The sequence below is a fragment of the Dermacentor andersoni genome, chromosome 8 (assembly GCF_023375885.2).
Source record: "Dermacentor andersoni chromosome 8, qqDerAnde1_hic_scaffold, whole genome shotgun sequence".
Lineage (NCBI taxonomy): Eukaryota > Metazoa > Arthropoda > Arachnida > Ixodida > Ixodidae > Dermacentor > Dermacentor andersoni.
In genome coordinates, this window is record NC_092821.1 from 66,335,518 (window position 1) to 66,350,931 (window position 15,414).

The 15,414-nt window shown below is 43.4% G+C and overlaps 1 protein-coding gene across 2 annotated transcripts in view; it reads left to right on the forward strand.

Moving 5' to 3' along the window:
- LOC129386807 (uncharacterized) overlaps positions 1-15,414 on the forward strand; it is a 157,164-nt gene that overhangs the window by 75,732 nt on the left and 66,018 nt on the right. Inside the window, exon 3 of one of the 2 annotated variants that reach the window (XM_072289764.1) lies at positions 11,569-13,749. The exons of the other annotated variant lie outside the window; for it this stretch is intronic. Within the exon in view, the coding sequence (XP_072145865.1) occupies positions 11,569-12,281 (713 nt within the window). The 3' untranslated portion in view covers positions 12,282-13,749. Of the gene's footprint in view, positions 1-11,568; positions 13,750-15,414 lie in introns of those variants that run through there. 2 annotated transcript variants of the gene reach the window in all.

Here is a 15,414-nt window from a genome sequence, read left to right on the forward strand (position 1 = left end):
AACTCGATTTGCAATGGGCTTTACCATTTTCTTAAAGATATTTTATTCGCCGTGCATTTTACTAAGCCCGCCCTTCAGTTTTCTATTTTGAATAAAATAAACACTGCTCCTTACTATTCAAACTGGATTAAGTCGTCTTTTTTTTACATGCTTACCAGAGAGTGACAGTATCGGGCCACCAGCCTGTCTTGACATAAAACAAAATTCTGTGTCACTCAGGGAATCTTGCAAAGGCACTCGGGGAAAACCTGGAAAGCTCGGGGAAATTGTGAAGGTCAGCTTGACAGACACCCTGTGTATTTACAGAGCTTAATAACCAGGCTGAAGTAAGTGAAAATTTGATTAGAATTTGGTGATAAATACGTACTTCCAGAACCTCATGCTTGGCTGCAGCTGCCCACGTAGTAATCAAACTTTGGCCTCCTGCTTATCGGTGTCATAGTCGTCGGGCCTTGGTAGTTTTGAACACTCAACTAGCCTCGAACCATGCGAAACTTAAGGTCAGACCACACGCCTGCTGCAACACTTGGGTGTAACTCTGAAGCATCTGATTTCTATATGCCTTGCAGCATGGTTGGGGTTGGTAGATTGGTCCTGTGCAGCTTTTATTCCTTTTTTTGTGCTGTTGCTCTTGCTTGTTGAATTTGCTGTTGTGAATAGGGCACATGTGGGCTGTCAACTTGGCCTTTCTTCTCTTATGGTGGAAAAGTTTAAGCTAATTCTAACACCTCTTGCTGCTTTTGCCACTTAGTTTTGTGCATTGATTGCGGAAAAAAATTTACTCGTTTGCAAGGCCTGCTGCTGCAGTTAATGTGTGAATAGGTGAGCTGTTGCAAACTTTAATAGCACTGTGTAGCGTTTGCATGCACTGCTTCTTGCCTTGCATGTTCATTCTGTTACCCTATTTATCACGGATTTTGGTGGCTAGTGAATCAAGACTTGCTTGAGCACGTACCTGCTTGCCACAGTGCAAAAGGCACACGTTGAGTAACCCGAATGTAAACAGTGAAAATGAATATTGAGGAACGTGGCCTAGCCGCTGATAGTTCCACTCAGGCTCAATTTTGCTGTAAAGTTTGGCTGTCTTGAAGTCCGAGAAATTTTCTGAGATTTATTCTAGCAAGTTTACTAAGCTTCTATGTAGTCTTACTCCTTTTGATGGTGCTATGCAAGGAACCATGTTTGCTCAGTGTTCCTCACCTCTTGTGTACAAACACAACATAGGTTCATTGCAGGAGCCTGTACTATGTTGTAGATGTAAGATGTATACAAATATAACCGATGTAGGCTTGTACACCCATGCCACCTGTTTTGTCCACATAGAAAGGCAGACACCCGACACGTTCAATCACAAACAAACAAGTGCCCCATTTATTCGAAGGTCAGCACATATATACAGTCTACCAATGTCCAGGCGGAGCCACAAACTTGTGGCATTATAACAGAATAGTGGTGACCTCTACATCTCTCCCCTTAAAGACCACAAAAGAGAGGTGTCGCTAGGAAACTATTATAAGTTTAGGTTATCTGGGGAAACAACACGTCTGCCAGTGCGTGTCTGCACCACTCGGTCACCATCCATGGAGGACTGTCCCCGGGCGGTTCTTGATCCTGCTGTGCTGGAAGGCTGTGGTTCCCAGACTCCAACCAGATGCTGCTGTGGTGAAGTTGTCTGCTGTTTTCTTGCAGGAACGATTACACTGCTGGAAGCCTTCTCTCTGCATTTCAACCATGTAGCATTGTAACCTTTAGGCCGAGCTCAATGCTGTAGCCTGTACTTGGTCAGGTCGCACCCACTCTGACACACTCTGACCTGTTAGTAGTGGGGGCAGGTTTAGTGCTTGTTGGCGCCTATTAAGGTCACCGGTTTGCTTGTGCTCGTGTTTTGCTTGTTTACGTTCCATCTTCCCTCTCGCTGGCCAGTTTGGACATAATTGTTTGTCCCTCTTTGGGAGTCTGATCTGTAGCTGTTGCCCCATCGTAACCTGAGCCAGGCTGAAACTACCGACTTCTGGAGTATCCTGGTAACTCAATAGCGCCAAGTGAGGGCCTTTTGCTTTTCGGAGCCAATCCTTCACAGTCCGAATCATTCTCTCAGCCTCGTCATTTCACTGTGCATAGTGCGGGCTGCTGGTTACGTGGTCAAAGCCATATGCTTCTGCTAATTTTGCAATGTCCCGTGATGCAAATGCTGGGCCTTTGTCTGACCTGACCACTTGAGGGATCCTGCGCCATGCGAAGAGGCTGTAAATAACTGCTTGAGCCACCATACTGCTCAAGCTAATCACCTGCCGAAACCTAGAGTAGTGGTCGACCACAAGAATGAACCCTTAAACCTTAAAGTGGAAGAAGTTTAAGCCAAGAAGTTCCCAGGGAAATCCAGGTAGGTGTGTAGGAATCAGGTTCAGCCTTGTTGACTCTGGTGGAGGAGCATTGTTCACATTTGGTGACAACAACAGCGATGTCTGCCAATATACGAGGCCACCAAACAGACTGACGAGCTTGTTGACTCCTTGTTGCCCTTCATGTAGCAGTGTCAATACTACTGACTGGAGTGTAGATGAGATATCAATGCAGGCACCCTTGAGCAGAAGGTCATCGGAGACTGAAAGCTCATTTTCCACTGAGGCATACTTGTTTAGATGCAATGTCATCTTGGATTTCTGGGCCATGTGATATGTGCTTTGCACTCACCGTCCGAGTCTTGTGCCTGACGCAGTTTTCTTATATTCAGGCGTAGGTCTTCTAATGAGCAGGAGACTGCTTGCATTGCAAATAGTTCTACCATATCTAGGGGCCACGATGCCCTCTGGGATATGCACAACAGGGTATCTGCCATGGCTAGGAGTTTTCCAGACACATGTAGCATCCTGAAGTGATACTGCATAGTCTTCAGCCTCAGCCTCTGTATTCAAGGAAGCAACACGTCCAGCTCCATCTTCCCAAAGAGCGAAACGAGTGGCAAATGGTTGTTTTCAACATCAAAACTTATTCCCCAGATGAACTCGTCAAACCGTTGGATAGCCCATATCATAGCTAAAGCTTCCTTTTCAGTCTAGCTATGGTGCTGCTCAGTTTTGGTCATGGGCCTCAAAGCAAAAGCGACTGGGCGACTCTCTCCTGCTTGTTACATCTGCAACAAGACTGCAACAAGTCCAAAAGAGCTTGCATCTGTGGAAATTGTGTTAGCAAAGACCGGATGGTATTTGGCCATGCAGCGATCTAACTTTTTAACAAAAGTTCAGAGTTTAACAGAGTTCTTTAACTCTAATGAATTTCTCCTCTTAATCTTGTTGCCAGGTGCAACAGTCTGACTTGTGTAGGAGGGCCGAGATAGGTGCTGTGACGTCAAAAATATGTGGCAGCAACCAGGCTAGATGATTCATCATTCCCAGAAATTGTCACACTCCTGCCACATCCTTAGGAGCTTCCATGGCTTTAATCGTCTAGACCTTGCGTGGATCAGGTCTGATGCCTTCGGCCAAGACCACAACTCCGAGAAAGGAGACCTCCGAGACCCCAAAAAGACATTTTTCCTGGTTGAGTGCGACGGCAGTGTTCTTAAGTTGTGTCAAAACTTGGTCCACTCTGGAGTCATGTTCTTGGCGGGTACACTCAAAGACAAGGACATCATCTACCCTATTCACCACCCCTGATTTGCCTTCAAGGATTCTGGCCATTTGCTTTTGAAAGTATTCGGGGATGGAGGTGATGCCGAAGGGCAGCCGGCAAAGGCAATACCGGCAAAGGCAATAAAATGGGTTGTAAGGGTAGTCATTTCGTGGGATTTGGGTAAGCTTTACTTGCTGGAAACTTGCGCTTGCTTCAAGCTTCGAAAAGATAGTTGCATCATCAAGGAGGCCAAGAACTTACCACACAGTTGGAAGTATGTGGCGCTCTCTGAGGACCACCTTGTTCAGCTGTGTCAAGTTGATACAACTTGAAGGAAAAAACCAGTCAAAAAACACAAAGGACAAGAGGACACAAAGGACAAAAAAAAAACCAGTCGTTGTGGTGTGAACTTCTCCTCTTGTCCTTTGTGTTTTTTTACTGGTTTTTTCCTTCAAGTATGTGCCAACAGGCCCGGATTTCAACCCTTCTGCAAAGTTGATACAAACTTGATAGGACACATCCTTTTTATGCACGATGATGAGGCTGGAGTACCAGGGTGTGGGACTGTTTACTCGGTGTATCACGCCTACCTTTTCACATTAATCCACTTTACTTCGTATAGTCCCACACAGTGGTATAGGAATGCTATGCGGAATGCTTAGTGAAAAGGGGACAGCATCGGCTCTTAGACCAACGGTGTACTCGTCCTTTGGTGTGCCAAGTCCACAGAACTCGGCATGCAAGGTTGCTGCTGGAGCTTCGAGTTCACCCAGAAATTTGTTAATTTCGAGAGCTTGCAGTGCCGGTAAACCTAGGGAATGCATGGTGAAAGCCTTGACAACGTAATGGTTCTGAGTGCTGATTTTTTCTTGCCGTCGAAGTTGTGCCAAATGTCAGCCAAGCACGCATAGCAATGTGGCCAAGCAATGGGGCCACTCTGCCCACGGGCCCCCAGGACCTGCGAGCAGAGCCTTGTCAAGTTGTGCTAGCATCATAAGGAAGTTACTTGAAACTGTGGGCACTCGGCTTCTGAGTCAACATCAGACGGCGCAGGTACACCGATCGGTCAACCTCAAATTTTGCCTTACTGTGTGCACTGACGGCAAGAGCTTGGATTGAGCGGAGCTTGACTTGCTTGGTCTTGCACAAAAGAGAAACTTCGGCAAAATACCCTTTCACTTCATGGAAGTTGTAGACAGCGTGTCAAGCCGGGCAGTCGAAGCGCGAGTGAGAGGTGCGGCTGCAAAAATTGCATGTAGGCTGCTCTCGTGAGCGCCCGGGTATGTAGTCGTGGGCAAGATTTTGCATCATTGTGGCAACTGGAGGCTGACTGGATCAGCATCTTCAGGATTTGCCTTCCTTCTTGTCAGGACTGGCATCTTGTCAGGCTGCCGAGCGGTCCTTCGAGTTATGAACTCCTTGTGGGCAAACAAGCTTGTCTAGACGCTTGGCACATTAGAACTCAGGCGAGAGCTTCCATTGACAAGGAATGCTGGGAGAGAAACATTTCACCAAAGGGAGTATAATGCTTTTGCATTCACCAATGTAAGCAGTCTTAAGTGCCTCTGCTGAATGGCCACTTCTATTTATTCAGCTTCGCTGAAATAAAGCTGTGGTATGCGGTGAAGCATGCACAAAGCATTGCAGTGAAGCATATTTAAGTTTAAAGTGGCCACTTTCATGGAAGATTGTATGCGTGGCTTAGTTATACAGACGTACACACTCCATCCCCAGTCAAGGTACAAACACCGAGATGTCTAATAACTATTGGCAGCCATCCAGAGTTGCTTCTGACGTTGCTATGGCAATTTGCGGCCTTCCTGGCTGTTGCATATTTTTTTGTGGTCTCTCGGAAAACATATCAGTGGGGTCCTACTGTATTACAGCAAAGTAAAGATACCTATAAAGAAACAGGTCGGACAAGGAGACGCAATCTCTCCAATGCTATTCACTGCATGCTTGGAAGAGGTATTCAAGCTATTAAACTGGGAAGGCGTAAGGATCAACGACGAATATCTCAACAACCTTCAATTTGCAGATGACATTGTTCTATTCTGCAACACTGCAGACGAGTTACAACAAATGATTGAGGACCTTAACAGAGAAAGTGCAGGAGTGGAGTTGAAGATGAATATGCAGAAGACAAAGGTAATGATGAATAGCCGGGCAAGGGACTAAGAGTTCAATTAATCACTGGGAACACTGATCATGAGAAGGAAATTCATAGAAGAATAAAAATGGGTTGGATTGCATACAGCAAACATTGTCAGCTCCTGACTGGAAGCTTAAGATTATTGTTGAAGAAGTTGTACAATCAGTGCATTTTACCGGTGCTGACATATGGGGCAGAGACTTGGAGACTGACAAAGAAGTTTGAGAACAAGTTAAGAACCGTGCAAAGAGTGATGTAACAAAGAATGCTAGGCATAACGTTAAGACACAGAAAGAGTGGTTTGGATCAGAGAGTGAACGGGTATAGCCGATATTCTTATTGACATTAAGAGAAAAAAAATTGAGCTGGGCAGGTCATGTTATGTGCAGGGTAGATAACCGTTGGACCATTAGAGTTACAGAATGGGTACTAATGGAAGGAAAACGCAGTCGAGGACGACAGAAGATTAGGCGGAGGGATGAAATTAGGAAATTCGCGGCTTCTAGTTGGAATCTGTTGGTGCAGGATAGGGGTAATTGGATATTGCAGGGAGAGGCCTTCATCCTGCAGTGGACATAAAATAGGCTACTGCTGCTGATGATGATGACGATAAAAAAAAACTAGCCATTTTGGTATATCTCATAAAGGTAACAAAACTAAAACTAGGATTCTAAATGTGTCTGCAGTAAGCTGCATAGTATTTGGGTGTGTCACGGCAATAACTGCCAACCTGTGAACATTGATATGCAGAAAAATTCTCATCATGCCAAAGGAGGGTCGGCCAGAGGTGTTATCAAAGGGACCGACAACCAATATTTAAGGTACTCATACTCCAACTGTAACACAGAAAATGTCGTAGAGCATTTTTTATCAGAATTCTATCTGAAGCTGTGATTGTGTTTCTCAATTCCTGTTGGAAACGAGGTGGCATGGTTTCTATCACAGCAACAGCATTTAGGGCATGTGGCCGCCTTCTTATCGCACTTGGACATTATGCACAAATTCATGGCGACGCTGACGACGACCGTGGAATTTCTCCTCGAGTGTCCATATAATTGCGAAAGCAATTATGTAATTATGGTGACACACTATTGTGAGGGCACAGCAGCTCAACGTGCCTTTCCTGTGGTTGCTTAGTAGTATATTGACAAGCGCGTAAGGAACATTTTATTACGTCTAGGCAGCACCAACATAGAAAAGAATTAGAAAACGGGATAAGAAAGTAGCCACGGGTGCACAAGTCACGCAACACAGACGCTACTGAATCTATTCTACCAAGTAAAGTTAAAATAAAATTATTGTTTCTGTTCCATCTGTATTTTCACTGCTAAGTCCTGCTTCTGATCTGCTACCAACTTGCTCAGCTGGTAATTTCAATTGTAGGGATATATAGTGTCGATATATAGTACAGCCTCATAATTATTTATTAACATCCTTTGAGCTCCAAACAGGTAGTGTACCAGTGCCTTGCTTGGAACAATGTAGAAGACCATGAGCTTATGCTTACGCAGTATTTTTAATGTGTGAGGATACAGCGCTAGCACCATATTAATAAAGAATTGGGCGACTATGAGCATTCAAACTTATTGCTTGGCGGATGGGATGCTATAATAGATATAACATTTAGCAGATATGAAATGAATAATGAAGCCAAGGACAGCTTGAAGGGGGGGGGGGGTTAACTTTTCTTTTGAGTGCAGAATTAACTGTGAATTCGGATTAAGTTGGCACTTATCTTCATCCTCCTGTATAATAACAATAATATGGAGCAGCAAGTTGGAGAAAAAATACCAGGCATCTTAGTATAATGTATATTGAATGCAAGGTTTCAGAAGGTACTAACTTACACAGTGCTTCCTCTCTGTACCAGAACAGTAAGTTACTGCTCCCAAGCATTCTTTTCTTGCTTCAAACAGCCGATTTTTTTGGTCCAAAGGTACGTATCCCTGCTCCAAACTCTGATTTTCTGCTTCGAAAGCTGCTCCAAAAGACCAAGTGCCGCTTCCATCACTGCGTAAACTTGCCTTGCTTGTTTTATCCAGCTGTTTAGGTTATGTTTTGTTATACCTGTTGTAAATTATAATTTAGTACTTTGTTGTCTTGGATGGCCCCAGTGGACACCCCACTATATATAAACACCCTCGCTGCACCCTATGGGTAGGTTGGGTGCAGTGTGGAACTAGTGTGTGTGTGTGTGTGTGTCGTTTCTTCGGATGCTCCGATGGTGCTCATTGCCTCTTTCAAAAAGACTACAATATCTTCACCTGGTAGTGTGTTAAAATGCATCATGCTTTGCAAAGGGAGCGGTTTGTAGCATTCCTTGTCACTGCCAGAAATCATTTGCCACTATCTTGTAATGGCGGAGCACAGAGCAGACTGCACTCGAACAGAAGTTGCCATATTTTTGTGTCTATAACCCGCACCAAAAATTTTAAACATTTTACAGTATGGTTAGGGTGCGGATTACTGGAATTTTGATTTGAGGTGTGGCTTCATGGCAGCACAGCGTACACTGCCCCAAAGCCACACTTCAAGGCAAGGTTCTCGAGTACTCACAATTTCGTTATCTCCTGGAGAACCCCACTGTTTTTCTACCCCTGTGTGTTGAAGCTCCCTTCTCCCCTCCTGCATTGTCGCTCATTCTGCTCTGTATGGGCCACCATTCTGTATGTAGCAGTTAGCGAATAGTGCACACGGCGATGGCAAAGTAGAACTAGGATCACGATAAGCCATGCTAAATAGCCCAGCTGCCATTTCCGAAAATTATAAAGCGGAGTCACTGGCTCAAGATAGGACATGGACAAGTCCATAGGCACCGACTACGGAGGGGGGCTCTGGGGCCCGAGCCCTCTACGGAGTTTCACGGGACAACCTGGCAAACCTGAGACAAACTGGCAGCTACCAGAGACAGCAGCGGAGGACTCCATCTTTTAGTCATAGCCTACACACGGATGTTCTAGTATTTATGGCCTCATACCATCACGCTAGTGTGGGGTACATGGCGGCCCAGGCATCACTTTCCAAGTCATCAGTTTGGAGAATTCTAAATGACGGCCTTTCACCCGTACCACCTTAGCCAGCACCAATGCTTAGAAGATAGGCACCTCTGGAATCGTTTAGATTTCTCAAATTGGGTCCTTACAAAAATCGATGAGTCACCCAACTTTTTTAGCAACATCTTGTGCGCAGATGAAGCCAATTTTCATAGAAGCGCCTAGGTAAATTTGCATAATGCACACTACTGAGGGGACTTCAATGTACACTGGGTAAAGCGCAATCGGCACCAGTACTAGTGGTCGCTCAATGTGTGGTTCAGAATTTACGCCGGTGCTATAATCGGTCCCATCTTCTTCAGTCACACACTGACTGGACAGCGTCACGTGAAAGAAATCCTTGAAGGAGTGATGGATGAGTTTCTCAGCGGAGTCCCGCTGTCACATCTTCCACTTCTGTGGTATCAGCAAGATGGGGCACCCGCACACAGCAGCAGCCGAGCACAAAACTGCCTGGATGCGGCTTTTCATGCGCAATAGCTTAGAAGGCACAAGCCTCTAAATTGGCCAGCTATGTCACCTGACCTCTCCATTCGATTTCTTTCTTTGGGGCTATGTGAAAGATTGTGCTTACAGGATTGAGGCGGACGTCAGATTAGTTCAAGGCAAGGATAACGGATGTCTGCCGTAGAATTCCGGCGATGGTCATCAAGAAAGCCTCTGAAGATGTGATAAAATGGACACAGTACTGCGTAGCTGCAAAGGGAGACCCATTTGACCACATCCTCTAGGCTGGTGTGCAACAGAGCTCACGAGTTCATACATAATAACGGCATACTGAAATCTGAGTTTTTTTTTCTTTTTTGCAGACATCCTGATTGCCCATTCGGATTATATTGAAGTGGTACATTTGCTTTCTTCAACGCATCGGTTTGCCTTTTCGCTACACATTGGTCGCTTCCTGGTCTGTTTATTTTGCTTTTATTTTTGACACGAACCTATTTTTGCAGCAAGTATACTCTTTCATGAAAAATAAAACGGTCACTTTAATTTGGATTTAGTATGAAGCAAGTTTCTCACGTGAAATAGAGCTTCGAATGCACTATTTTGATGCAGTGCGAGCAAAGCCAGGATTTTGAAACATTCTATGCCTGTTACATTGCTTTTTGCATTTCGTGCATGTCAGAGCGGCGCTTCGCCCGCGTTATCAAGGGGCTTTTGTTATCGATGTGATCAGTCGGCCTCGAGAGATGAATAAGTGTAACGTAGAAATGAGAGGAAGGATTAGCTGCAAAGCCACAAGACCTGTTGTTGGTGCCCCTTCCGTACCATTTCAAGGTGATGAGCTATCTCTTCGGGTTTGCAACAGGCAATCAAAATCAGCTTATTCGAGAGCTCTGCTTTATGATGCGGGCGGGAGGTTTCTTTGTCAGTAAGAAAAAAATTGTACGCAATTAGTATGTTGCCGAAAGCACTGCAGCTAGAGGTCATTTTGGTGTGCCTACAAATGCCTCATAGACACTTTGAGAATAAGGACAGTACTTCTCGGGTTATATAATTAATTGCAATTACTGAATTAAATCTCAGTAACGAAAGAATTACTGGCGGCTACTCCACTGTACTGGAAACAGTATGCACTACGTTTTCTTTGTGTAACGCAACTGCTCTTCTTTAAAGCCTTGGTGCATGATAGTTGGGGAACACTGCATAATTCACTCAACACCCAAAATGAGCCAAGCCAAATTGACTCGAAATCGGAATGCGCAGCAGCGCTGACAGTCGGACTCACAGAAAAAAATAGAGAGGGAGAGAGAGATGCTGCAGTTTCACTGGAAAGGCGAAGCAGTGTCAGTGATAGCCAAGTATGCGGAAATTGCACAAAGGAAGATTACACCACTGAGAGGACTCAGGCCGTGAAATTCAACTGTCTCCTACTATGATGACGTGTATATACTCGTATATACAAGTCATCGTTATATATGATGAGTAATTTTTCCTTTATTATATACGCGTATAATGCCGTCACTTCAGAGCTCAATTCTTCAAGCTCGCACGAAGTTTGTTCAAGTGCAAGATATATGGGGTTTGGAAAGGTGGTCGCCCCCCCCCCCCCCCCCCCCGCTAAAATGAAAACTCTCCACCCATGGACAAGTCGTCTATCCCCAAATGGATACTGCTTATTCAAACATCTGAGGGATGTATGCAGTTATTTCCATGGGTTTTACACTCATATTTTTTCTTTCTGGGCTGTTCTGAAAGAGGATGCGGGTTGTTTTTGTTGGCCTGTTATATGGGTAAAACTACAGTATTTTCTAGCCAGCTCCTTCCAATCTCAACTTGCAAAAACGTTGCCAAAGTTTAGTGTGTGATCAAGAGGAAACACCGATGAAGTCTCGTATGAAACAAATTTGTTGTGCCAGCGAATCATAAGTTTTGCAAGTGCCAAATATGGCTTCCGGGCCTTAAGTGCTCATTAAAGAGAGCAAGCTTGGTCAAAGCATTTGAAAGTGTTCTCTAAGAATCGTAGGAATCCGAGAGAGTCGTCAAAAACACTCCACATTCTCTGACTTTGTAATTTTTTTATCTTTCTGAAAAATACTTTTCTTAAGTGGACTTCAGAAACAAGGTCATGAAGCCTTCAAATGCAGATATATTAGGTAAATTAAAAAGGACCATTAGGAGTTCTTTGTCTCATCATACTTGGAATTCCCTCAAGATCTCTAAAAAATGAAGCTTGTCATCAAATTTAGCATCTCTGTTCTTTTTATCATTTCATAATTACTTATACTTACTTTTGTTTTACTTGTGCAGCATCAAGGTCTTCCATTTCTTCAACTGCCAAATGTGACAACTCAAAGCAAGGATGCCTCCACCGATGTCACCTATGTGACTATGAGGCTGATGAACTGTTTCGTCTGGAAGAACATGCCAGTGTGCATAATGGCGAGAAGCCATTTCAGTGCCCTTCATGCCCTCGGAGCTTCTCAAACAGATACACCCTAAAGGTTCACCTGTGCATCCACACGGGTGAACGACCGTTTCAATGCCCTTCATGCGTTCAGAGCTTCACACAAAAAATTCACCTGAAAAGCCACCTGCGCACCCACACAGGCGAAAAGCCATTTCAGTGCCCTTCATGCTCTCAGAGCTTCTCACAAAAGGGCAACCTCAAAGCCCACCTGCGCACCCACACAGGTGAGAAGCCATTTGAGTGCCCTTCATGCCCTCAGAGCTTCTCACAACAGGCCCACCTGAAAGGCCACCTGCGCACCCACACAGGCGAGAAGCCATTTCAGTGCCCTTCATGCTCTCAGGGCTTCTCACACAAGGGTCACCTGAAAGCGCACCTGCGCACCCACACAGGCGAGAAGCCATATCAGTGCCCTTCATGCTCTCAGAGCTTCTCACAAAGGAGCAACCTTAGGAAACACATGAGGCGAGAAGCCATTTCAGTGCCCACTCTGCCTTCAGAGATTCTCGTTGAAGAATGCCCTGAAGATACAACAGTGTATTCATACAGCTGACCGGCCATATAGTTGCACCGTCTGCTCCAGGGCCTCATCACTTGAACAGACTTAAGAGAGCACAGTACCATGATACTGTAGGGTAGGTCAACAATCTCGTTGAACTAGAGTCTGAATTAAACATCTACATATGTGTAGCATGTTACATAGTGTTCCACAGCATGTGGTAGCACAAGTGTCTCCACATGCTCCTAAGCGGAAGCTTTAGCTTGGGCCCAACTCCGATGCTGCCAATTCAAGTGCATGTAAAACACAGAGATGCTTTTCGGAGATAACCACTGGGCCTATTATAATGAAATTTGTTACATTTGAGAGAAAAAGTTAACTCTGGTGACTGCTGGAAGCAGAATTTTGGTGAAAGGCCTAAATGGTATAACAAGAATTTACAACGATTGTTAAGCTTGAAAAAAATTGAAGCAAGAAGTTTATAAATTTGTAGCTGTGCACCTGAAATAGATATTGTAGTTCTGTAAACTGAATATGGTAAGTCATCCAATGTGGACAAGTTTGATGTATCAATTTATATCTTTTGTGAACCTGTTACATTGTTTACGGTAACCTTGAAAATATTTGAAAACCTTGTTTAATACATCAATTTTGTCCGCTTTAGATGTCATATTCGATGCACTTTACAGAATTGTGACATTTTTTATTGCTGAGTTACAGAGTTGTAAACTTGATAGTTTTGCTTTCTGAAAATTTGTGATCTTCCACAATTTTTTTTAACAGATTGATGACCTAAATAAAAAATTTACTACCAACAGTCACTAGATAGTATTTCTTTTAATATGCCACAAACTTCGTCAAGTTTGGTGCAGTAGTTGCCAAGAGAAACGATTTCACCTTTTCATGTATTTCGGTAGGAGCCCCCAAGCCAAATGTTGCTAAATCCCTGAAACAATTTTTTTTAGGGTCACCATATTTGTTCTAGATCATTTCTTAGCGCGTTATGCAACACAGAGCAAAATAAATTGAGAACTGACCCTCACAAAGCCTATGTTATAGCTGAGACAAGATTTCAAAATACAGTTAAACCTCGATATAATGAAGCCTGTAAAAATCAGCAGTTTGCTTTGTTATATTGTGACTTTTCAATATTAGGAAAGTATTCAACATTTGTTGCGATCTCAAAAATAAGTTTGCATGCCCCTAGAATATATGTATGTTCATTGTAATACTTATTACACTACAGATGTCTGAATGATCTGCTTTCTATTGAGTACTGTGATTTGTTGTTTTTTTATTATCTTTTTGTACATATGAACTTGTTCTGTTAGACCGACTCATGTATTTGTCACCTCTAGGTTCTGGAGTACATGGGTCATCCTGGAGGCTCTTTTGATTTTACTGTATTCGCATGTTCTTTTTACAGATGGGTACTTTGTTAAAGCAATTGCTTGTTCAGTAATTTAGCTTTCCTCTGTCTGTTTCATCAGAGTATCAAATAAATGCCAATATTTAATGAGTATTCGTTGTCTGTTCACGGTATTTCACTACTTGAATAACAGCATGCATTATGGGCACGTTAGCATTTTACTGTATTGGGGGCTGTCAGAGAAGTTGATGGACGGCAGTTGAAAGTTCATTATTAGCACAGAAAGAACTTGATATAAGTAACATACATGAGTAATTTAAGTTTTGAGTTGAATGTCAAGTCCACCATGCCTAATTCATTCGTACATATTATTTCAACTAATGTGTCAGTATTTCTATAATCACCAGTGACATATCTGTAGAAATATTTGTACAGTTACCTCTCAGTTGTACGAGAATCAGTTTAACGAATATTTCAGAATAATAAACTTTTAGAAAATACGCAGCAGTTTTCCTATGCATTCAGTGCAAAAATCTGATTTAAATGAATTTCTGAATAGCGTATATTTCAGTTGAGCGAACTAGATCAGTGGATCCAGGCGCATTTTTTTTTAATCCGTTCAATGAAGTTTTGTAATCTGCAGTGGTGGTATAACCGATGGCCACTGCGCCCAGATCACCCCTCCATCGGCGGCTATGTGCAGTGCGACAGTGAGCTGGTTACTTTTGCTGAACTATCAGGTCTGGAAATTGTTTCCAGTATTGGTCCCAAAGAAGAAGGGTGCGACGACGAAGATTTAATGGCAGAGGCAGATTCAAATCCTGTAATTATAGCAGAGGCTGTAGGATGCCTTGGAAAGTTGCAAGGCTTTTTGTCTCAGCAACAAACCGTGCCAGAAGAAGTGTGCTAAAACATAGACTCTCTGGAAAGCTTTGTTACTTGTGCTTTAAGAGCATCAGTGTAAATGAAAATGAATTTTTTTTCTCAAGATGAGATAAGTAGCAGCGTAACTGTTACGCACTTTGTATATACTGATGTACATAAACTCCATATATTCTATTTGAACAAGAGGAAAGGGGGTTATCCGAGGGGAACAATTTTTATTAATCATATAATAAGCCAACAAACAAGGACAGCATACGGGAAATTACTTGTACTTACTAATTGAATTAAAGAAATCATAAATTAATGGCACAAAAAGTGGATGAAAAACAACCCGTGTCCACAGCGAACAAAACACTCAAAACATATGAACTACAACACGGTGAACGCACGCAGGGCGCACAAAAACTGCAGAAAAGCACGGACCAAGCCACACACGAGGTGCAAAGCCAACAAACAGGTGGAGACGGCAAAATATCGACAGATCAGTTTAACATGTGTTATTTGTGGCCAGAGGAAAAACTATAAGCCGACAACTGTTTGCAATATTTATTTAGCTTGTTGCGCAATTTTACTTTGTAAAGCCTCTAGACATTTACGCACAGCGTTAGGTTAACGTTACGATCACTTATTCGTGCTTCAGTTAACAAAACAATAACAAAAACTTTTCTAGCCTCGTCCCATGCGCGTCACTTAACCAGAACAGTGACCCTTTCGTAAGTGCGCCTTAAGTGCAGTTTCTAAAACTCATCTTGAACTTATACTTTTCTTGTACTTCCATAAGTGAACTTTTCATCAAGCTTAGGTTAAGTTTAAGGCTCATTCTTGAATACGGCGGTAAATCTCGTGTGTGCGCGACCAGTGAAACCTTCATGCTCTGAACCCTTCCCTGTTCTTTGTCCTCGTCATTGTCTAGTTACTACAGGACGATATTAG